The 23370-nt window shown below is 48.0% G+C and overlaps 1 protein-coding gene across 4 annotated transcripts in view; it reads left to right on the top strand.

Moving 5' to 3' along the window:
- MLLT1 (MLLT1 super elongation complex subunit) overlaps positions 1-23370 on the top strand; it is a 74585-nt gene that overhangs the window by 16273 nt on the left and 34942 nt on the right. For all 4 annotated transcript variants that reach the window (XM_063615849.1, XM_055238265.2, XM_063615848.1 and 1 more), the window contains exon 3: positions 5454-5536. In XM_063615849.1, the coding sequence (XP_063471919.1) occupies positions 5454-5536 (83 nt within the window). The remainder of the gene's footprint in view (positions 1-5453; positions 5537-23370) is intronic.

Below are 23370 nucleotides of genomic sequence, written 5' to 3'. Positions count from 1 at the left end.
CTCTTGCTTCGTGTGGGCTCTCAGGCAGGAGGTGGGCCGGTGCATCTCCCTGGTCTCCCCGGTTGGACTGAAGCCTGTCCCCGGCACTCAGCCAACTGCCATCCCTCTTGGGGCTGACTGGGGGGATAGAAGTTCTCCAGGCTCGGAGTACCCGTCACAGGACAGGATTCCTGCCTTGCAGGGGTGGGGACTGTGAGATAAGATGTGACAGTAGATTTGGGAAGCATGTGACCTGGAAGTCAGAGGCCGAGGGGCGTGGGGCTGTTTCTCGAAGGAGGTGGCCCTGCTGTGGGGGTTGTGGCTGTGTGGGATTCAGACTGTGGGCGAGTGGGGAGAAGATGAGGCATGGGTGGAGTCTGAGAGTGAATCCCAGGCCACTGCCCATGCCCGTGCCTCCTCTGCTGGGGACAGGCCACCCTTCCTCTGTTCTGCCTCCACTTTCCTCCCCAGGTTCGGATTAAGTATTCAGGTGCCTGGCCCCATGCCACACTTTATTTATTTATTACTTTTTTTAGTGGAGTCTCGCTCTGTTACCCAGGCTGGAGTGCAGTGGCACAATCTCCGCTTACTGCAACCTCTGCCTCCTGGGTTCACGTGATTCTCCTGCCTCAGCTTCCTGAGTAGCTGGGATTACAGGTGTGCACCACCATACCCAGCTAATTTTCGTATTTTTATTAGAGATGGAGTTTCATCACGTCGGCCAGGCTGGTCTCGAACTGGCCTCCAGTGATCCACTTTGCTCAGCCTCCCAAAGTGCTGGGATTACAGGCATGAGCCACTGCACCCGGCCCCATGCTGCACTGTAGACCAGCTTGGCAGTATTTAATAGTATGAAATGCCTCTGAAAGGAAGTGTTAGGTCCCATTCCAGGCCCTGGGGATGTCACACTCAGTGAGATGGAGCTAATGGTCTAGAGGTGGGGATGGAGGGAGACAAGCAGAGTGAGCGCAGAAGTCCTGCAGTTGAAGGGTACAGGACACACACCAGGGAGCCTGTGGAAGCTCAGAGCAGGGCTCCCAGAGGAAGTGATCTGTGGATCCGAGAGGCTCAGTGTGGCTGGATCGTGGGATCTGGGGCTGAGCTGCACAGAGCTGAGGCGGAAGGCACCTTGTAGGTTGCAGGGGACAACAGGGAGCCCTCCCTCAGTGGGCACAGTCAGATTTGCAGTCAGAGGGTCGATCATTCCCAGTGCAGAAGGTGCCTAGGAAGGAGCCTGAGGCTGGAAGAGAAAGGCATGGCACCGGGGCAGGGCCGAATTCCAGAGGGGCTTTGGGGTGGACTTGATAGCCACAGGTGAGCCTCTAGAGAGGAGTGCAGTGGGCTGGGGTCTAGGGCCAGTGGTGGGCAGCTGGGTCCCGTGTGGCGAGTTACGGGGGAAGGTGTGGGGGGGTTGGTGTAGGGTGGGCCTCATCATTGGAGGTCCCCTGTCCAGCATCCTGGTGGGATGTCAGAGGAGCAGGAAGGAGACTGGAATGGACACTGGAGCCCAGGCACCTGGGCCGGCCTCCCTCAGGCTGCACGTGCTCCCTATAGAGCCAGAATGGCACTGCAGGCAGGGCTGCTCCTCACCACGGGGCGAGCGTTGGTCTGAGGGTGATGACTCCCCCGGGAGTAAGCACTAAAGGCCAGGGGCATCTTCTTCTTTTTTTTTTTTTTTTTTTTGAGATGGAGTCTCACTCTGTCGCCCAGGCTGGAGTGTAGTGGTGCGATCTCGGCTCACTGCAGTCTTTGCCTCCCAGGTTCAAGCGATTCTCCTGCCTCAGCCTCCTCAGTAGCTGGGATTACAGGTGCGCATCACCATGTCTGGCTAATTTTTGTATTTTTAGTAGAGACAGGGTGTCACCATGTCGGTCAGGCTGGTTTGGAACTCCTGACCTTGTGATTCTCCCGCCTCGGCCTCTCAAAGTGTTGAGATGACAGGCGTGAGCCACCCGGCCAGCCAGGGGCATCTTCTTGGCCTCTGTGACCATCCCAGCCTCTGACTCTGTCTGACACAGATAGTGGTGGAGTGAATGAGTGAATGAATGGATGTCGTCTCTACTGCTGTTTGGGAGCGTGACGATTCGTGTGCAGACCCTGATGTCAGGCAGTGGTGTTCAGAGCTCCCAGCAGGGCAGCCAGGGCTACGGTTGGTCTCTGGGGAGGCTGTGCCCACCTCACTCCAGTTGAGCAAGCCTTGCACAGCCGCGGCATTTAGGCACGGGCCCTGTGCAAGGCTGTCCACTCAGCCCTGTCTTCGAGGGCCCCAGGTCATCACTCCAAATCTACGCTACTGATAGATCTTGTTTGCTTAGTTACGTGTGATACACTAGGGAGATATTTGAGAATCTTTGAGAGTTGAGAGGTTTTTTGTTTGTTTTTTAAGAAAACTCTTGGCCAGATGCAGTGGCCTGTGATCCCAGCACTTTGGGAGGCGAAGGCAGGTGGATCACTTGAGCTCAGGAGATCAGGCAGGACAACATGTTGGAACCCTATCTGTACAAAATATCAGAAATTAGCCAGGCATTGGTGGTGTGTGCCTGTAGTCCCAACTAGTGCAAGGCTGAGGTGAGAGGATCGCTTAATCCTGGGAGGTTGAGGCTACAGTGAGCTGAAATCACGCGACTGCACTCCAGCCTGGGCAGCAGCGCGAGACCTTGTCTCAAATCAAAAAAGAAAAATCTTATGGTTTTAATTTTAAAAATCATTGTTTTCTAGCAATTTCTTTCTTTCTTTATTTTTTTTTTTTTCTGAGACAGGGTCTCACTCTCTCTCCCAGGCTGGAGTGCAGTTGTGTGACCTCAGCTCACTGTAGCCTCTACCTTTCAGGCTCAAGCGAATCTTTCTTTGGTTTTGTTTTTTCTTTTTTTCGGGATGGAGTCTTGCTCTGTCGCCCAGGCTAGAGTGCACTGGCGCGATCTCGGCTCACTGCAACCTCCACCTCCTGGGTTCAGGAGATTCTCCTGCCTCAGCCTCCTGAGTAGCTGGGATTACAGGCAACCTCCACCTCCTGGGTTCAGGAGATTCTCCTGCCTCAGCCTCCTGAGTAGCTGGGATTACAGGCGGCCGCCACCACGCCCAGCTAATTTTTATACTTTTAGTAGAGATGGGGTTTTGCCATGTTGGTCAGGCTAGTCTCGAACTCCTGACCTCAGGTGATCGCTCACCTCGGCCTCCCAAAGTCCTGAGATTACAGACGTGAGCCACCATGCCTGGCCAGTTTTCTAGCAATTTCTGACCCACTTAAGAATTACCTTACTAGTGCAAATATGTGTGTATGAAGATTTTTAGCAATGAGCATTATGCTAAGTGAAAGAAGCCAGACCGACTGGGCACAGTGGCTCACACCTGGAATCCCATCACTTTGGGAGGTGGAAGTGGGTGGATCACTTGAGGTCAGGAGTTCGAGACCAGCCTGGCCAACATGGCAAAACCCTGTCTCTACTAAAAATACAAAAATTAGCTGGACGTGGTGGCGGGTGCCTGTAATTACAGCTACTTGGGAGGCTGAGGCAGGATAATTGCTTTAACCTAGGAGACGAAGGTTGCAGTGACCCGAGATTGCACTACTGCTCTCCAGCCAGGGTGAGAGTGAGACTCCGTCTCTGAAAAACAAACAAGCAAAGAAAGAAAGCCAGACCCGGAAGACAGAGACTGCATGATCTCACATACATGCAGCATTTAAAACAGTCACACTCAGAGAAGCCGAGAGTAGGAGGGTGGCTGCCAGGGGCTGGGGGACGAGGAGGTGATAGTCAGAAGGTACTGTTGTTCGGTTTTGCAAGGTAAGTTCTGGATCTACTATATAGCAGAGTCCCGATAGCTGACAATACCGTAGCATACGCTAAAATTGCTAAGAGGGCAACTAAATGGTCTTCAAAGACAAAACAGTAAGAGAGAGCGGAAGGAAACTTTGGGAGGTGATGGACGTGTTCACGGCCTTGGTGGTGGCGATCGTTTCACAGATGTACACACGTCCCCAGACTCACCAAGAGGTGGACATTAAATATATGCGGCTTCTTAACCTGTCAGCCAGACCTCAGTAAACTGGGGAATAAAACTGACACACAGTGGCCAGGAGTTTTTCCTGTTTCCCAGTCGTAGTTGCATCTGGAGGGGAAAGCGAGGGATGCGGGATTTGATCTCTATGGCTCTAGATGTTTTCTTAAAAGTGAGAAGACACTGCTTCCATGGTACTTTCCTAGAAACAACATATGGGTCAAAACATTGATGGTTTATTCTGGGGAATGAGATTATAGGAGATTATTTTACGTGTATTTTGCTATTTGTTCATTTCAGTTTTGTTTTTGTTTTTGTTTTTGAGACAGGGTCTCGCTCTGTCACCCAGGCTGGAGCAAGATCCTACCTCCTGGGATCAAGCAATCCTCCCGCCTCAGCCCCCCGAGTAGCCTCTGGGACCACAGGCACATGCCAGCACTCCTGGCTAATTTCTTATAGAGACAGGATCTCACTGTGTTGCCCAGGATGGTCTCAAACTCCTGGGTTCAAGTGATTGTCCTGCCTCAGCTTCCAGAGTGCTGGGATTACAAGCATGAGGCACTATGCCTGGTTTTTGTTTGTTTGTTTGTTTTTGAGACGTAGTCTCGCTCTATTGCCCAGGCTGGAGTGTAGTGGTGCGATCTCGGCTCACTGCAACCTCTGCCTCCCGGGTTCAAGAGATTCTCCTAACTCAGCCTCTCAAGTAGCTGGGATTACAGGTGCCCGCACCATGCCTGGCTAATTTTTGTATTTTTAGTAGAGACAAGTTTTCACCATGATGGCCAGGCTGGTCTCGAACTCCTAACCTCAAGTGATCAGCCTGCCTTGGCCTCCCAAAGTGCTGGGATTACAAGTAAGTGTGAGCCACCGTGTCTGGCCTTTTTTTTTTTTCTTTTTTAATCTCTGGGGTCAGTGGGGTTTTGTTCACGTCACTTGGGAATGCTCTTATTAGGTGCTAAACTAGAACCCAGGAGGAGGGTCCCAGCCGCCTGGGGCTCCCCCGTCTCCCAGCACATGTGTCCATGGTGCAGCAGGTGCTCAGCCCCCGTGCTGGAGGCGGTGGCAGTAGAGCGTGTGGCCCTCCCTGCTGGGTTTCACGCCTCACCCAGGTCACGCTTACCGACATCGACCCGAGTCTGGTGAACTTGTGCAGCCTTCTCTGGCCTCAGCCTCCTCGTCCTCTGCAGGAGCAAGTGTCCCGATGACAGGCTAACGTTCCTTATCACTCTCTGCTGACCACGCCGGTGGCCAAGTCTCCTTTCTTCTCCTCTTCCCTGCTGTTTTATTCCTAAGATCCCTTTGCCGTGGAAGTCAACCTTGTCAGGGAGGCTCAACCTCCTGAAAAGCCACCCCCTGAGAGGCCAGCCAAGCCCCTGTGAGGAGGTGGTGGGGTTGAGGGGTGCGGTACTGCCACTGGCGGCTGGGCCTGAAACAGGCAGGAAGCTGATGGGTGTGTTTCTTCCTTTTCTTTTTAGTGTGCAAGGAGCCCCCCTACAAAGTAGAGGAGTCGGGGTACGCTGGCTTCATCATGCCCATCGAGGTGCACTTCAAAAACAAGGTAGGATCCCTGAGGGGAGCAAGCAGGATGCCTCTCTGTGGGGACCCCTGCTCCAGGTGCCACGGCAGTTCACAAAACAGGCCGGAGACCTGGCCACTGCCCGTGCACAGGCGTTCCAGTGAGTGCTGCGGGGAGTGCTGGTCGCCATCTCCATTCCTGGAGACGTCAGGGACCAGGACACGGGTGGGTTCGTGACAGCAGGTGGGCGTGCCCCTTGGTCCGCTTCTCTAGGGGAGCTGCTGGGCTACCTCCTGTCCAGTTGCCTAGAAAATGTGCCAGCAGTGACATCCCCTGTCAGGGCCAGCTTCCTCGACGGTCCTAGAGGGTTAATAACCGGGCTGTGTGTAGTGACAGAGATCGGGAAATAGCTTAAATATCTGATTACGGTCCGATTACGGTGCGTCTTTTGGGCAGAATCTTTGATAACCTTCAGAATTAACGAAGCAAGCTACGTATATAATACTTAAAGGAGAAAGCAGTTATCTCTATCCAGAATGTTGGCACGGGTCATCCGGGTCATCCGGGTGGTGGGAGTCCAGCGGGTTTTGTTTTCTTTTCTTTCATCTGTAGTTCTTCACTTTTTTTTTTTTTTTTTTTGGCCTAATGATTAAAACAACTCAGAGCCTGCCCTTGCTCCTCCTCCCAGGTGTCACCACAGGGCCAGCGGTGACATTTCCTGGCTCGTGGCTTGTCCATGGCCGGCTGCTTTCCCACAAGTGCAGCTGGCCTGGCATGGAGGCAGCGCTGGGGAAGGAGGTGTCCCTGGGAGGCCTGCGGATGCCGCCCTGCTTGGTTACTGAGTCCCTGGTTTGTACCTGGCGGTGCCAGGCTCTGTGGCTGCTATTCCACTTTTCCACAAATCCCCTGGCACAAAGGGCCTTGAGAAGAGGCATTTGGCGTGTTGCCCTCTTAGGAGCCGGGTGACATTTCAGCCGGTGCAGCTTGGCCGATTTCAGATGCAAGGCCTCGCCCGGGGCCCAGTTCACAGAAACCTAGGTCATTCTGAGGCTTTGTTGGGATTGAGGCCCCGCTGGGAGAAGAGCTGAACCTGCCTGCAAGTGGGCCTCCTGAGGGGTGAGTGGTCCCTGCCCTTGGGCCTATGGGGCCACCCCCCTGCCAGGTGTGTCCCCGGGCTCCCAGTCTCCCCAGGTCCATCCAGTGAGTGTGTGGAAGGGGAATGAGAACAGCAGCCCCCTCTTGGGGTGGTTGAGGGGATTGCTCGAGCCCATCTGTGAAGGTGCTCCACAGCCCAGGCACTGGTATTCTAGCGGGTGGGTTGTGGGGCCACCGTCTGTATAGGCAGTTTAAACTCCCCTCTGGGGTGACTTAGATTAAGGTCCTCTGAGGTTCAGAAGCAGTTTGGGCCAGCAAGCCTTTTTTTTTTTTCGTTTTTAGAGACAAGGTCTTGCTCTGTTGCCCAGGCTGGAGTGCAGTGGTGCAGTCATAGCTCACTGTATCCTCAACCTCCCAGGCTCAAGCAACCCTCCCACCTCAGCCTCCCAAGTAGCTGGGACTACAGGCACGTGCCACTGTGCCCAAGCTCAGTGAGGTTTTCTGTGTTGCCAGACACCTGTCTGGTCCCTGACACGGCCTTCAGCCACCTGGGGACTGGTGGCATCCATTCTACTTCCTAGCACCCTCAGGCAAGGGGCTGCAGCTGCAGCCTGGCTCCGCCGTGGGCTGCCTGTGGATTTGGAGGCAGGTGGGGCGGGGCCTGGCCAGTGCTGTTTGCTGCTTGTCATCCTGGCTCAGTAGGGGCAACTTCAGGCGAGATGCAGGCCAGCCGCTCCCAAGTGTGGGAGAAACTCATACTGTGTGGTGCCACCGTGCCCAGTGCAGCAGGGGCCCTAAGTGGCTGCCGCTCAGGTGCCCCCACCTGCTGTGTCCTGCAGCACTCAGCTGAGTCAGAAATGCAGATTCCAGGGCTGTTTGTGTCCTGAGTTCCTGAGGCTCCACCCTTGCATCCTGGCCCTATACAGAAAGGGAGCGGGGGGCCCTTTGACCATAGGATTGTCACTACTGGGCCCAGCATCCTCCCCTGTGTGGGGGTGTCGAGAGGGCAGAGAGCCCTCTCTGAATCCCTGCCTGCTCTTTCGGGATCCTAGGGGCTTCATTTAGGGTGTGGGGGCGTGTGGTTGCATGGCGGGCGTGGGACCTCACGTTCCTCTAGAGCGCCTGTTGCCTGGTTCCTCTGAAAGGCCCCAAGCGTGGTGCCAGCTCCCTCAGTGCCCTTCAGCAGGAGCGTGTGCACTTCCAGCAACCCATGGTAACATCTTTGGGTTAAGATGTTTTCTTTAAGTCTAGTTTATCGAGGTATGATTTACATATAGTAAAATTCTCCCATTTTAGATGTAGCAGGTTTTTCAAATCTCAGCATGTGCTTTCATTGAGCCCTTTTGGAGGATGGCCAGTTTTTCTGTTTTTTTTTTTTTTTTTTAATGTCATGTTTCTTGGTGTTTATTTGTCTGAATAATTCCTGCAGAAGCCGCGTAGCTGGGCCCGGAGTTCTGCCATGAGCTTGTGCTGAGAATCGCAGCGCTCCCTCTCTCTCAGGACAGAGGCCAGCTGCTTCAGCGTACTATGTGCCCCATTGCCTGGGAACCCTTTCTTCCTGGGGTGGTTGTAGAGGGTCCTGCACCTGGAGTACCAGTGGCCCCATGGCAAGGGTCAGGGATGCAGGTCCTCCTCACAGCAGCAGTGGTGTGTGTGCTGTCCACAGGTGGAGGAGATCCTGGATCCCGAGTCACTTGGTCAAGCCTCAGAAGTTGGCAGAGCTAGGATTGGAACCAGCTCTTTGTAAACACACACCAGTTGTCCAAATACCTGAGACAGGCATGACCTAGAATGACAGTGCTTGATGAGTTTCGGTGCCAGGGATAGGAGTGCGCCATGGCTGCAGGATTCAGAACACGATTAGGGACAGGGTCATAGTGCATGGGTTTGCTGGCGGTTTTTCTACCTGGTGTTGCCAGGGCTCATGTTTGGTGGCTAGCCATGGCTTACTCCTCATTGGGAGGTCAGGTAAGTGGAATAAGGAGTAAACAGAGGTTGGTGACGGGGTGGGTTTGGGGAGGCGCTGATGTGTCCAGACCGGGTAGGGAGAGAGCTATGGAGACCACAGTTTGGAGGTGGACACGCCAGGGTTCAATCTCAGAGCCTGGCTGTGTCACCGTGGGTGGGTCACTCCTCTGGGCCTCAGTTTGTCTATCCATAAGATGGGGTTTCTGGCTGCGTCTGCTTCTCAGGCGTCAGGAAGATTAAGAGGGAGACAGCAGGTGCAGCACTTGGCCCGGGGCCTGGCACGTAGTAGGCATTTCATCCGTTCATTGTTGAGATAGTATTGGCTCCTTCCAGTCAATCTGGGCAAGGAAGTTCAGTGGAGAAAGGGAGCCTCAGACCTCAGAGGGCCCAAAGGAGGTTGAAGGTCCTGCGATGAAAAAGATGTTGTTTGGCTTCTCCGGTGAGTGTGGCTCTAAGACCGGAGCAGAAAAGGTGCTTTCTCAGACAGCTCTATTCTTGTATAAGTGTGAGAGTTTTTCAGCAAGTGCACTTGACCTTGAATATGGCATCTCCTGTAAAATGAAGCAATTGTGCTTTATGCAGTGTTAGGCACTAGAACTTAACTGAGGCCGCATTTTGTTTGACCTGTTGGTAGGATGTCCTTTTACAGAAAAATCACTCCTTTCTCTCAAGGAAAAAGAATTTGGAAGGCCTCATCTGATTGCAAAGTAATACATGTGTGTTGTGAAGTTTTTCTGAAGCAAGACGACAGCGTTGCCTTCCTTGACATCTGCTGGGAACATGCGTGTTGGGCAACTCAACCTTTTTGCTGTTCTGGGCGTGTCTGCAAATGACTGTGAAAACTGACAGTATCAGTTTGGGGTTTGCAAATGAACTTCAGTGAGGAGGTAAATTCAAAAGTATGGAATCTACGCAGAATGATGGACAGCTGTACCATTCTGTGTTTATCCATTCATCTGTGGATAGACGTTTCGGCTGTTTCTACCCATTTGCTATGGGGAATAGTGCTGCTGTGAACGTGTGTGTGTGTGTGTGTGTGTGTGTGTTTGTACTTGTTCGAGTGCCCGTTTTCAGTTCCTCTGGGTGTATACACCTAGGAATGGAATTGCAGGCTCATACAATAATTTTCTGCTTAGCTTTCTGAGGAGCTGCTAAGCCGTTTTCCAATGGCTGGATCCTGTCATAGTTCCACCAGCAATGTGTGAGGGTTCCTGTTTCTCCAGATCCTCAGCAATGCTTGTTTTCTGTTTCTTAAAAATTATAGCCATCCTCTAGGGTATAGAGCGGTAACTGTTGAGGTTTTTATTTGCATTTCCTTGATGACCCGTGATGTTTCACATCTTTTCACATGCTTGCTGGCTGCACGTATCTCTTTCTTGGGAAATGTCTAGATATATCCATTGCCCATGTTTGTTTGTTTTTTTCCAAGATGGAGTCTCACTCTTTTGGCCAGGCTGGAGTGCAGTGGTGCCATCTCGGCTCACTACAACCTCTGCCTCCTGGGTTCAAGTGATTTTCCTCCCTCAGCCTCCCAAGTAGCTGGAATTATAGGCTCCCGCCACCATACCCAGCTAATTTTTGTATTTTTATTACTGATGGGGTTGCTCCATGTTTGCGAGGCTGGTCTCGAACTCCCAATCTCAAGTGATCCATCTGTCTTGGCCTCCCAAAGTGCTGGGATTACAGGCGTGAGTCACCATGCCCAGCCGATTGTCCACTTTTGAATTAGGTTGTTTGTTTTTGTTGTTGTGTTATAGAAGTTCTTTAAATATTTTGGGTATGTGATTTCAAATATCTTATCCCCTTTTTTAGGTTTCTTTTTTGTTTTTTGTTTTTTTTTTACATTCTTCATAATGTCTGCTTTCTGAGCGGGGTCTCACTCTGTTGCCCAGGCTGGAGTGCAGTGATCTTGGTGTGATCTTGGTTCACTGTAACCCTGACTTCCTAGGCTCAAGCAATCCTCCCACCCCAGCCTCCCAACTAGCTGGGATTACAGGCGTGAGCTGCCGCACCCAGCCCTGATAATGTCCCTTGTTGCATGAATGTTTTAAATGTTTATGAAATTCTATTTATCTGTTTTCTCTTGTCGCTCACACCTTTGGTGTCAAATCTGTGACTCCATTGCCAAATCTGAGGTCATGAAGATTTGTCCCATGTTTATTTACACCAGTTTCATAGTTGTAGTCCTTATACTTAGATAGTTGATCCATTTTCGAGTGAACTTTCATATATGAAGCGAGGTGGGGGTCTAACAGTATTCTTTTGCATGTGGTTTTCCAGGTGTCCCAGCACCATTCATTGAAGAGACTGTTCTTTTGCTATCGAGTGGTGTTAGAGCCTTGTTGAAAATCGGCTGGCCATAGATTTGGGGTTTAAAACTGGACTCTGAATTCTTTTCATTGGTCTATGTGTCTGTGCTTATGCTGGTGCTGTACTGTTTTGATGGCTGTAGTTGTATAGGAAGGTTATTTTTATTTTATTTTATTTATTTATTTTTTTGAAACGGAATCTTGCTCTATCGCCCAGGCTGGAGTGCAGTGGCGCCATCTCGGCTGACTGCAAGCTCTGCGTCCCGGGTTCACGCCATTCTCCTGCCTCAGCCTCCCGAGTAGCTGGGACTACAGGTGCCTGCCACCACGCCTCGCTAATGTTTTGTTTTTTTTAGTAGAGACCAGGTTTCACCGTGTTAGCCAGGATAGTCTCGATCTCCTGACCTCATGATCCACCCACCTCGGCCTCCCAAAGTGCTGAGATTACAGGCGTGAGCCACCGTGCCCCGCCTTTTCTTTTTTTTTTTTTTTTGTCAGACTCTTGCTCTGTCACCCAGGCTGGAGTGAAGTGGTGCAATCATGGCTCACTGTAGCTTTGACCTCTTGGGCTCAGGCAGTCCTCCCACCTCAGCCTCCCAGGTAGCTGGGACCACGGGCATGCACCACCACATCCAGCTAATTTTATTATTTTTGTAGAGATGGGGTCCCATTGTGTTGCCCAGGCTGGTCTTTTTATTTATTTATTTATTTATTTATTTATTTATTTATTTATCTTTTTGAGACAGAGTTTCGCTCTTGTCCAGGCTGGAGTGCAGTGTCACGATCCTGGCTCAGTGCAACCTCTGCCTCCCAGGTTCAAGCGATTCTCCTGCCTCAGCCTCCTGAGTAGCTGGGATTACAGGTGCCTGCAACCATGTCTGGCTAATTTTTTGCATTTTTAGTAGAGACGGGGTTTCACCATGTTGGCCAGGCTTGTCTCGAACTGGCCTCAGGTGATCCACCTGAGGCCTCCCAAAGTGATGGGATTACAGGTGTGAGCCACCGTGCCTGGCCCAGGCTGGCCTTGAACTCTTGGCCTTAAGCGATCCTTTCGCCTTGGGCCCCCAAAATGCTGGAATTACAGGTGTGAGTCAGTGCGCCCAGCCTTGTAGGAAGTTTTGGAATTGGCAAGTGTGAGTCCTCTGTGTTTTGTTTTTCCCTCTTCAATATGAGTTTGGCTATTCTGTGCCCCTTGCGATTCCATATGAACTTGAGGTTTGACTTTTCCATTTTTGCAAAAAATTATATTGGAATTTTGATAGGGATTCTATTGTATCTAGTCATTTTTGAAACATCTTAGCAATATTAAGTTTTCAGTCCATGAACAAGGAATGTCTTTCCACTTAATTAAGTCTTTAGGTTTTTTCAGCAATATTTTATAGTTTTCAGTATACATAAGTCTTTTACCTGTGTGCTTAAATTTATTCCTAGGTTTTTTTGCCTTGTTTTGTTTTGAGACAGAGTCTCTGTCCATCACCTAGGCTGGAGTGCAGTGGCACGATCTTGGCTTACTGCAACCTCTGCCTCCTGGGTTCAAGCGATTGTCCTGCCTCAGCCTCCCAAGTAGCTGGAATTACGGGCGTGTGCCACCACGCCCGGCTACTTTTTGTATTTTTAGTAGAGATGGGGTTTTGCCATGTTGGCCAGGCTGGTCTCAAACTCCTGATCGCAAGTGATCCGCCCACCTCGGCCTTCCAAAGTGCTGGGATTACAGGCATGAGCCACTGTGCCTGGCCTTATTCCTAGGTATGTTATTCTTTGAAATGCTATTGTAAATGGAATTCTTTCCTAATTCCCTTTTTGGATTCTTCATTGCAGGTGTATAGAAACACAGCTGATTTTGTTTTTTGTTTTTCCTGTAGCCCTCCCCCCTGGACAGCACAACCAGTTTTTGTGTATTGATCTTGTACCCTGCAGCTTTACTGAATTTATTATTAGCTTTAGTAGGGTGTTGTTTTTTTTTTTCTTTTGTTGTTGTTTTTTTGTGTGTGTGTGGCTTCTTTGGGGTTTTCTGTATATAGAATCATGTCATCTGCGAATAGAGATTCCAGTTTGGATGTCTTTTGTTAAAATCTTTTCCTTGCTTTACTGCCCTGGCTACAACCTCTAGCACAGTGTTGAATAGCAATGGAGAGGGTAGGCATCCTGCGTGGTTCCTGATCTTAGGGGAAGAGTTTCCAGCTTTTTTCCATTGAGTGTGATGTCAGCTGTGAGCTTTTTGTAAATGCCCTTTATCAGGTTAAGGAAATTCCCTTCTAGAAGAAGGAAAAACCTGTTTTCTGCACTCAACGACATTTTTGACACCAAGTGTGTGGGTTTCCCAGACATTAGAATTCTCCAGTTCTCCACGGACACACCTGGGGGTCCTACAGTTGAATTCAGTGATGTTATCCACGACCTGGAGTTAGCGCAAGCTCCCAGGTTAAGAGCCCAGTTTCACAGGACAGCCCCCGCTTCAGGTGCCAGTTGCGAGTCCTAGACTGCCACCTGTACTCAACCGGCCATAAATCGGGTGTTCCCCCCTCCTTAGGTTCAACAGTTCTCTATAACAGCTCACAGAACTCAGGAAAACATTTTACTTCCATTACTGGTTTGTTGTAAAGAGTGCAATTCAGTAATGGCCAAACCTTGCTGCATGGGGCAGGGTATGTGGGAAGGGTGCTGACGTTCCATGCCCTCAGATGGGCCAGCCTGGAAGCTCTCGGAACCCCTTTGTGTAAGGTGTTTATGGAGGCTCCATTGTGTGGGCATGATTGATTAAACCATTGGCCATTGGTGATTAAACTAAATTTCCAGCCCCTTTGCCCTCCCTAAGAGGTCAGGGGGTGGGGCTGAAAATTCCAGCCGCCTATCACATGATTGGTTCGCCTGGCAACCAGCCCCCATCCTGAAGCTATCTAGGGGCATTCAGTCACCAGGCTTCTCATGAACGAACGAAAAGATGCTCGTATCACTTCTAAGATTTCAAGGATCTTAGAGGCCTTTGTGTCAGGAACCCAGGACTAAGACCCAATATTAAAACCAAACAGGCTTCTATCACCACCATCTCTCAGAAAGTGTTTTAGCAGCTCGGTGCCAGGACTAGGAGCAGAGAGCAAATGTATATATTTCTTACCATGTCATACCTTCTTTTCCTAGTTTGCTGAATGACATTTTTCTAAATCATGAATAGGTGTTGTTTTGTCACATGCTTTTATCCGTCTCTAATGAGAAAATCATGTGGATTTTTTCTTCCTTTTATTAATGTGCTATATTACGCCAATGGATTTTTATGTAGGAACCCCCTGCCGCCTTGCATTCCTGGGATAAATCCCTCTTGGTTATGGTGTATAATCTTTTTAGTGTGCTGTTGGATTGGGTTTGCTAGTATTTTGTTAAGGATTTTTGTGTCTGTATTCATAAGGAACGTTGCTGTGTGGTTTTCTTGTGGTATCTTCGTCTGGCTTTAGTATCAGGGCAATGCCGCCCTCATAAAGTGAGTTAGGAGGTATTCCCTCCTCTTCTAAGTTTTGGTAGAGTTTGAGCAGGAGTGGTGTTTGTTCTTTGAATGTTCCATGGAGTTTAGTGAACTGTCTGGTCTTGGACTTTTCTTTGTGGGAAGTATTTGATTTCTGATTCCATCTCTTGTTATCAATGTGCTGAGATTCTCCACCTTTTTTTTTTTTTTTTTTTTTTTTTTTTTTTTGAGATGGCATCTCGCTCTGTCGCCCAGGCTGGAGTGCAGTGGCGCAATCTCGGCTCACTGCAAGCTCCGCCTCCCGGGTTCACACCATTCTCCTGCCTCAGCCTCCCGAGTAGCTGGGACTACAGGCGCCCGCCACCACGCCCGGCTAATTTTTTTTTTGTATTTTTAGTAGAGACAGGGTTTCACCGTGTTAGCCAGGATGGTCTTGATCTCCTGACTTCGTGATCCGCCCGCCTCGGTCTCCCAAAGTGCTGGGATTACAGTTGTGAGCCACCGTGCCCAGCCCCACTTCTTCTTGATTCAGTTTTAGTAATTTGCTTCTAAGGTTATGTCTTATCTACATTATCTAGCTGGTGTATAGTTGTCTATAGTATTCTCATAATTCTTTTAATTTCTATAAGATTGGTAGTTTCCACTTTTATTTCTGATGTGGGTTATTTATGTTCTTTTTTTTAAATACTAGCCAAAGGTTGGTCAATTTAGTTGATCTCTTCAAAGAAACAACTTGATTTTATTGATTCACTCTGTGTCTTTTATTCCGTATTTTGTTTATTTCTGTTCTTTTTCCTTTTGTTAGCTTTGAGTTTAGTTCTTTTTCTAATTCCTTAGGGTGTAAAGGGAGTCAATGATTTGATGTCACTCTTATTTTTGAATGTAGGTGTTTACACCTGTATATTTCGCTCTGAGCACTGTGTACACCGTATTCCATATGTTTCGATATATTGTGTTTTGTTTTCATTATCTCAAAAGTATCTTCTAATTCTCCCGGTGATTTCTTCTTTGACCCATTGGTTGTTGTATTTGTTGGGGTTTTTTCTCCAGACAAAATCAATAGGAAAGACAGATAGATACCCAGATACGAGAGGGAACTTATTGGGGGAATAGGCTCACGTGATTGTGGAGGCCGAGAAGTCCCGTGACAGGCCACCTGCAGGCTGGAGATCTGGGTTGCCGGCAGCACAGCTCCCCTCAAGCTCAGACGCCTCCGCAGCAGGGAAACCCTGGTGTAATTCTCAGTCTGAGGTCGAAGGCCTGGTACTGAGGGTGTGAGGCCAGAGTCCTAAGGTCACAGAGAGAGACAGGCAGATGGAGAGATTGCCGTCCCTGACTTTTTGTCCCTTTGGAGACAGATCGCCATTTCTGTTTTTTTTGTCCCTTCTGGGACCCAACCAGTTGGATGGTGCTGGTCCACATTGAGGGCGAATCTTCTCTACTCAGCCCGCCGACTGACATGCCAGTATCCTCTGGAAACACCCTCATAGACACACCCAGAAATAATGCCTTACCGGGTCTCTAGGTTCTTTTTTTCTTTTTTCTTTGTGATGGAGTCTCGCTCTGTCACCCAGACTGGAGTGCAGTGGTACAATCTCAGCTCACTGCAGCCTTGACCTCCCTGGGCTCAGGTGATCCTCCCACTTCAGCTTTCCGAGTGGCTGGGACTACAGGTGCGTGTCACCACGCCCAGCTATTTATTCTTTCTTTCTTTCTTTTCTTTCTTTCTTTTCTTTCTTTCTTTCTTTCTTTCTTTCTTTCTTTCTTTCTTTCTTTCTTTCTCTCCTTTCTTTCTTTCTTTTTCTTTTTTTTTTGGTGGTGGGTACAGATGGGGTTTTGTCATGTTGCTCAGGCTGGTCTTGAACTCCTGGGCTCAAGCGATCCTCCTGCCTTGCCCCGCAAAGTGCTGGGATTATAGGCATGAGCCACTGTGCCAGGTCCTCTAGATATTTCTTAATTCAGTCAAGTTGACATCTAAAATTAACCAAAGCCTCTCATCTGAATTTGGTTCCTCTTTATTCTTTTTTCTAACTCACTGTTCCTTTCTTTTTTGTAGCACATACATGGATGTGTGTCTACTTGTCTGTGTGTCTCTACCACCCGAAAGTAAGCTCAGGACCAGGGCTCTGCTTTTATTCTCGGCTGGCCTCTAGCATGGAGGTGGCACTTGCTAAATATTTATTACATAAATACTAAATGGATGAACCAGATTCATTCCAGAGGGGGTAGCTGTTGTACGTCCAAATATCAGAAAACCTCCTGGCACAACCAGTGAATAAGTGCCGCCGCCCCCCGCCCCCCACCCCCAACCTTTTTAAGAATGGAGGTGAAATTCACGAGATGAAATTAACCATTTTAAAGCAAACAGTAAGTAAAGTGGCATTTAGTACATTCACAGGGTTGTACTATTGCCGTCTCCTTCTAGTTCCAGAGCGGTTTCATCACCCTGGAAGGAAACCTTGTGCCGGTAAGCAGCTGTTTCCCGTTCCCCACCTCGCCACCATTCCTGGCAGCAACTCATCTATATTGTGTCTTCGTGGATGGGCCTATTCTGGCAGTTTCATATAAATGGAGTCATACAGTACGTGATGTTCGTGTCTGGCTTCTTTATTTCTTTCTGCCGTATTTGTGAGTTCATCCATGTTGCTGCATGTATAAGAACTGCATTCCTTTTCACGGCCAAGTAACATTCTGCTGTATGGCTGTCCCACACTTTGTTTATCCGTTCATCCACTGACGGCCATGCAGGCTGTTCCCACCTCTTGGCTATTGTGAATAAGCACAGCTTTGAACATGGCTGTGCATGTATGTGTTTGAGTACCAGGTTTCAATTCCTTTGGGTATACAGTTGGCCCTCCATATCCATGGGCTCTGCATCCATGAATTCAACCAACCACAAACAGAAAACATTTGGAAAAAAAATCCACACAGTTCTAAAAGGCAAAACGTGAATCTGCCAGGGGCCATTGAATCCACGTGAATGCAGTGATGCGTAGGCATTGTATTCGGCATGATAAGTGATCTAGAGATGATTTCAAGTATATGGGAGGGTGTGCATAGGTTATCTGCAAATGCTGCTATTTTATATAAAGGGATTTGAGCCTCTGCAGACTTTGGTATCCAGAGGGTGTCCTGGAACCAGTCCCTCACAGTTCTGAGGGATGACTGTATACCTTAGAGTGGAATTGCTGGGTCATATGGTAATTCTATGTTTAATTTCTTTGAGGGAGTGCCAAACTGTTTTCACAGCAGCCAAACCATTTTATATTGCCACTAGCAACACACAAGCATTCCAATTTCTCCACATCCTCAGCAACATTTGTTATCTCCTGTTTTTTGTCTGTTTTTAGTGATAGCCATCCCTGTGGGTGTGAAATGGTATTTGTAGGTGGTTTTGATTCACCTTTCCCTGATGATTAATGAAGTCGAGCATCTTTTCATGTGCTTATTGGCCATTTGTGTATCTTTTTTTGAAGATACGTCTATTCAAGCTCTTTGCCCATATTTGATTTGGGTTGGTTTTCTTTTTGAGTTGTAAGAGTTTTTTTGTCTTTGTTTTTGTTTTTTTTTTTTGAAATAGGGTCTCACTCTGTCACCCAGGCTGGAGAACAGTGGTGTAATAACAGCTCATTGCAGACTCCACCTCTCCCCTCAAGCAATCCTCCTACCTCAGCCTCCTGAGTGGCTGGGACCACAGGTGTGCACCACCATACCTAGCTAATTTTTGTATTTTTGTAGAGATAGGGTCTTGCCATGTTGCCCAGGCTAGTCTTGAACTTCTGAGCTCAAGCGATCTGCCCACCTAGACTTCCCAAAGTGCTGGGATTACAGACGCGAGCTGCTTTACTTGACCGGGTCCTTTATATCTTCTGGATAAATGCCTGTTTTTAAGCATTGACAGTAAAGTGCTTGCTGGGCAGACTGGATGCGTGATGGGAACTTCCCTGAGCTGGGGGCTTCAGCTCTTCAAGGGCTGATCCGGGTGGCCTCCCTCCCATCACATGCGGCCTCGAGGCTTCTGCATGCTGCGGCTGAACTGTTCTTTTGGAAAGTGGCCTTGACGGTGGCCTGGGAGGGCATGCTGGGGCTGCCCCGGGACAAGGCAGTGGGCCGGATGAATAAATCGGTTCCTCAGTGCACTTGGCCCAGTCAGATGAGGGAGTCTTGTTTAAATGCTCTCTTTGTATCTGTTTGTTGTCCTGGAAGTGGTCAGAGATATTTAAAGCCCTTCCTGTTCTAGTGAGTGAGTAACATCTCAGACCTCGGGCTGTCTAGTAGAAATCTTTATTATTATTATTTTTTAGCCACATTAAAAAAGTTCAAAAGAAACAGGTGAAATTAATTTTAATAATTGGGTTAACTCAGTGTATCTAAAACATTATCATTTCAACATGTAATCAATATTTTTTAAGTATTGAGAGATTTTACATTCTTTTTTCCTACCAAGTCTTTGAAATTCAGTCTGTTTATTATACTTGCTGCACGTCTCAATTTGGATACAGAAACGTCATCAGAAAGGCTTGATCTGTATTTAGATTCCATAAAATTCACAGTTGAACAAAGAAGTAGATTCACACACCCAAGCTGCTCCAGACGCATAAAAATCTTCATTACTGAACCGAGTATGGTTCCTGACTGGGAATCTCTCATAGTTACGATTTTTTAAATTTGGAAATAATTTTAGACACAGAAGAGCTGCAAAGATAGTACAGAGAATTCCCATAGGACCTCCCCCACAACCCAACCTCCCTTAATGTTAACATCTCACATAACCACGGTCCAGTGATCGAAACCAAGACAGTAGCATCGGTACAATCGCCATGAACTAAACTAGGGACTTGGCTTGGGTTTCCCAGTTTTCAATTCATGTTCTTTTTCTGTTGTGGAACCCACCCCAGGATGCTGCACTGTTGCCTGTGTCTCTTTCCTCAGTCTTTCATGACCTTGATATTTTTAAAATGTACTAGTGGGGTATTGTGTAGACTCTCCCTCAACTTGCCATTTTCTCATGGCTAGTCTGTGGTTATAGTTCCATAAGAAGACCACAGAGGTAAATGCACTTCTGCTTCCATCATATTAGGAAGTGCCAGATATTAACATGATCCATGGTTAACAGCCGAGGTTGACCTTGATCTCCTGGTTAAGTGGTGTCTGCCAGGTTTCTCCACTGGTTGTTGCTTAGAAGAAGCAGGTCACTAAGTCCAGCCTACACTCAAGGGAGAGGAATTAACCCCTCCATCCTGGTGGGCGTAGGTTAAAAACACTACAGTTACTAATACCCATTTTGGGAGAGATACTTTGAAGCTGTGCAGATAACCTGTTTTGTTTTGTCTTTTATTAAAAATACAGATGGAGTATCCCTAATCCAGAAATCCAAAATAAAAAATGCTCCAAAATCTCAGGCTGGGTGCAGTGGCTCACTCTTGTAATCCCAGCACTTTGGGAGGCCAAGGCGAGTGAATCACCTGAGATCAGGAGTTCGAGACCAGCCTGGCCAACATGGCACCCCGTCTCTGCTAAAAATACAAAAATTACCCGAGCGTGGTGGTGCACGCCTGTAGCTCCAGCTACCTGGGAGGCTGAGGCACAAGAATTGCTTGAGCCCGGGAGGAAGAGGTTGCAGTGAGCTAAGATCACACCACTGCACTCCAGCCTGGGTCACAGAGTGAGACTCTGTCTCACAAAAAACAAACAAACAAACAAACAAAAAAACACCAAAATGCTCCAAAATCTGAAACTCTGAGCACCAACCTGACACTCAAAGGAACTGCTCACTGGAGCATTTTAAACTGTAGATTTTCAGATTAGGGATGCTGAACCAGTAAGAATAATGCAGACATTTGAAAATCCAAAAAAAGATCTGAAATCCAAAACATTTCTGATCCCAAGCATTTTGGATAAGAGCTACTTAACCTGTAGTACCACCCACTAATTTTAGCCTCCCCCAGTGGTGGCCTACTGGTAGTTTTAATTTCCTCCTTCCTTTCTACATTTATTAACTGGAATTTTTCGGTAAGGAAGAGCTGTCCCTTCTCTTCCATTTATGTATTCAGTTATTTGTATCAACACGGATGGACTCATAGGTATTTGGTTTTTTTTTTGGAGTTATAATCCAGTCTGTTGTTACCTGTTTGTTATTGAAATTGTTCTCACATTCGGGCCTGTCATTTCATCATGTTCCCATGGTTTTGGGGGTGCTTTCACATTCTGGCACCACAGGCTCACCTTGTATTCCCCTGCCCCAGCCCTAGAATCTTCCACTGCTCCCAGGAGCCTTAGTTCCTGTTGCTGGAGAATGGTATTTAAAAGCCAAGATCTGGGAGCTAAGTGTGCTCACTGCTGCTTAGTTGTCACTGCGTTTAGGTCCTCTCATATGACAGAGCTAGGAAACCACCCCCACCCTTTACATCTGTGTTTAGTTCTGTATCTATCTGTGTAATATGAAAACAAACGTACATTCCTCTGAGGCTGCCAACTCCAATCCAGCACCAGCGGGCTCATTCACGCCTTTCCCAGTTGCTTCCTTGTGGCTGTCTGAAGGAGGAAACCTGGCTCCCGTTATCTGTACTGTGTTTGTTTACCTGTTTAATTCCAGGATACCTGGAAAGTAGTTTCAGAATCAACAGCCAGCCCTCCTGTGTTGGCAGCTAGGGCTCAGCATTGGTGTGCAGCTCTTTCTGTCAAGTTGGAACGCTGCAAGGTTACAAGGTTATTTGTGGCAGTCCCTTCCCTGGGATCGTCATGTCATGCATTTGTCATACAGTTAGCTTCGTCAGTCACAGTTGCATTTCATCTTGGGTCTGCCCCCTCTGCCCATCTGGTTATTAGTTACTGATTTTTTAATTTGTATTCCGTGACGTTTACTCTGGGTTTCAACATGCAGAGAGTTGTGTATCTACCGGGACTCCGCCTCCCCCACCTCTGATTCCCACTTGCTGTCCCTTTGAAGTCAGTCCCCGCTCCCACCCCCAGCCCTTACAACCACTCATCTGTTTGCCATTCTTGTAGTTTACCTTTTCCAGATTGTCCTAAGACTCAGACAATATGTCGCCCTTTTGTATCTGGTTTCTTTCACTTAGCAAAGCGCACTTAGATTTGTCCATGTTGTTGTATGAATGAATCTTTGTGTTTTGTTGTGTTTTTTTGAGGAGTGTTCCACTGCATGGATGCCTTACTGTTTGTTTATTCGTTCACCTGTTGAAGGACGTCTGTGTTGTTTCCAGCTCTTGTGATTATGAATAAGGCTGCCTTAAACATTTGCATACGGGTGTTTTGTGTGACCATGTTTTCAGTTTATTTGGGTAAATGAGTGGAGATTGCTAGGTCACATGATATGGGTCTATTTAACTTTTTAAGAAACTGCCCAGTGGTTTTCTTCTAAAGAGGCTGTGCCATTTTGCAGCCCCATCAGCAGGAAGAGTTCCTGTTGCTCCAAATCCTCACCAGCCCTTGAATATGGTCAGATTAGTTTCCTTTTTTTTTTCCTCTTTGTTTTCTTTTTCTTTTTGAGGTGGAGTTTGACTCTTGTTGCCCAGGCTGGAGTGCAAAGGTGTGATATTGGCCCACTGCAACCTCCATCTCCCGAATTCAAGCGATTCTCCTGCCTCAGCCTCTCGAGTAGCTGGGTTTACAGGCGTGAGCCACTGTGCCCGGCCAACTTTTTGGGTTTTTTGTTTGTCTGTTTTGAGACAGGGCCTCACTGTGTCGCTTAGGCTGGATGGGGTGCACTGGTGCAATCACAGCTCACTGCAGCCTCTGTCTCCTGGACTTAAGCAATCCTCCTGCCTTAGCCTCCCAAGTAGCTGGGACTACAGGTGCATGCCACCACACCCAGTGAGTTTTTCTTTTTTTAAAAAAAATTAATTAATTTATTTATTTTTTTGAGATGGAGTCTTGCTCTGTCGCTGAGGCCGGAGTGCAGTGGCACGATCTTGGCTCACTGCAAACTCTGCCTCCCGTGTTCACACCATTCTCCTGCCTCAGCCTCCCAAGTAGCTGGGACTACAGGTGCCCACCAGCATGCCCGGCTAATTTTTTTGTATTTTTAGTAGAGACGGGGTTTCACCGTGTTAGCCAGGATGGTCTCGATCTCCTGACCTCGTGATCTGCCTGCCTCGGCCTCCCAAAGTGCTGGGATTACAGGCATGAGCCACCATGCCTGGCCCTCACACCTGGTGAGTTATTAAAAAAAATTTTTTTAAGGGCTGAGCACGGCAGCTTATGCCTGTAATCCCAGCACTTTGGGAGGCTGAGATGGAAGGATTGCTTGAGCTCAGGAGGTTGAGACCAGCCTGGGCAACATGGTGAAACCCCATCTCTAAAAAAAAAAAAAAGAAAGAAAAGGAAAGAAGAAAGAGAAAGAAAGGAAGAAAGAAAGAGAAAGAAGAAAGAAAGAAAGAAAGAGAAAGAAGAAAGAAAGAGAGAAAGAAAGAAAGAAAGAAAGAAAGAAAGAAAAGATTTTTAAATTTTTTTTTGTTGAGAGAGTCTCACTATGTTGCTAAGGCTGAGCTCGAACCCCCAGCCTCAAGTGATCCTCCTGCCTCAGCCTCCCAAAGTGCTGGGATTATAGGCGTGAGCCAACACACCTGGCCCCATTCTTTATTTAACTTTTTGAGTAACTGCCAGACTGTTTTTCAGCAGCTGTGCCATTTTACATTCCCCCAGCCAGGTATGAGGGTTCTGATTTTTCTACATCCTCACCAGCAACTCATTTTCTGCCTTTTTGATTATAGCCATCCGTCTTAGTGGGTGTGAAGTGGTGCTCGGTTAGGTTTTGATTTGCGTCTCCCTGACGGCTGACGGTAATGAGCATCTTTTTCACGTGCTTATTTGCAACCCATATATTCTCTTTGGTAAAGTATCTGTTCAGAATTTTGCCCTTCCCTCTCATTAAAAAAATTGGGTTAGCTGTTTTCTTGTTGTTGAGTTCTAAGAGTTCTGTATATACTCTGGATACAAGTCCTGTACTTAGTATATGAGTTGCAAATATTTTCTCCAAGTCTGTGGCTTATCTTCTCATTCTCTTAATAGTATATTTTTGTCTAGCA

The sequence above is a fragment of the Symphalangus syndactylus genome, chromosome 13 (assembly GCF_028878055.3).
Source record: "Symphalangus syndactylus isolate Jambi chromosome 13, NHGRI_mSymSyn1-v2.1_pri, whole genome shotgun sequence".
Taxonomy (NCBI): Eukaryota; Metazoa; Chordata; class Mammalia; order Primates; family Hylobatidae; genus Symphalangus; species Symphalangus syndactylus.
This window is presented reverse-complemented; position numbering and strand designations above follow the sequence as displayed.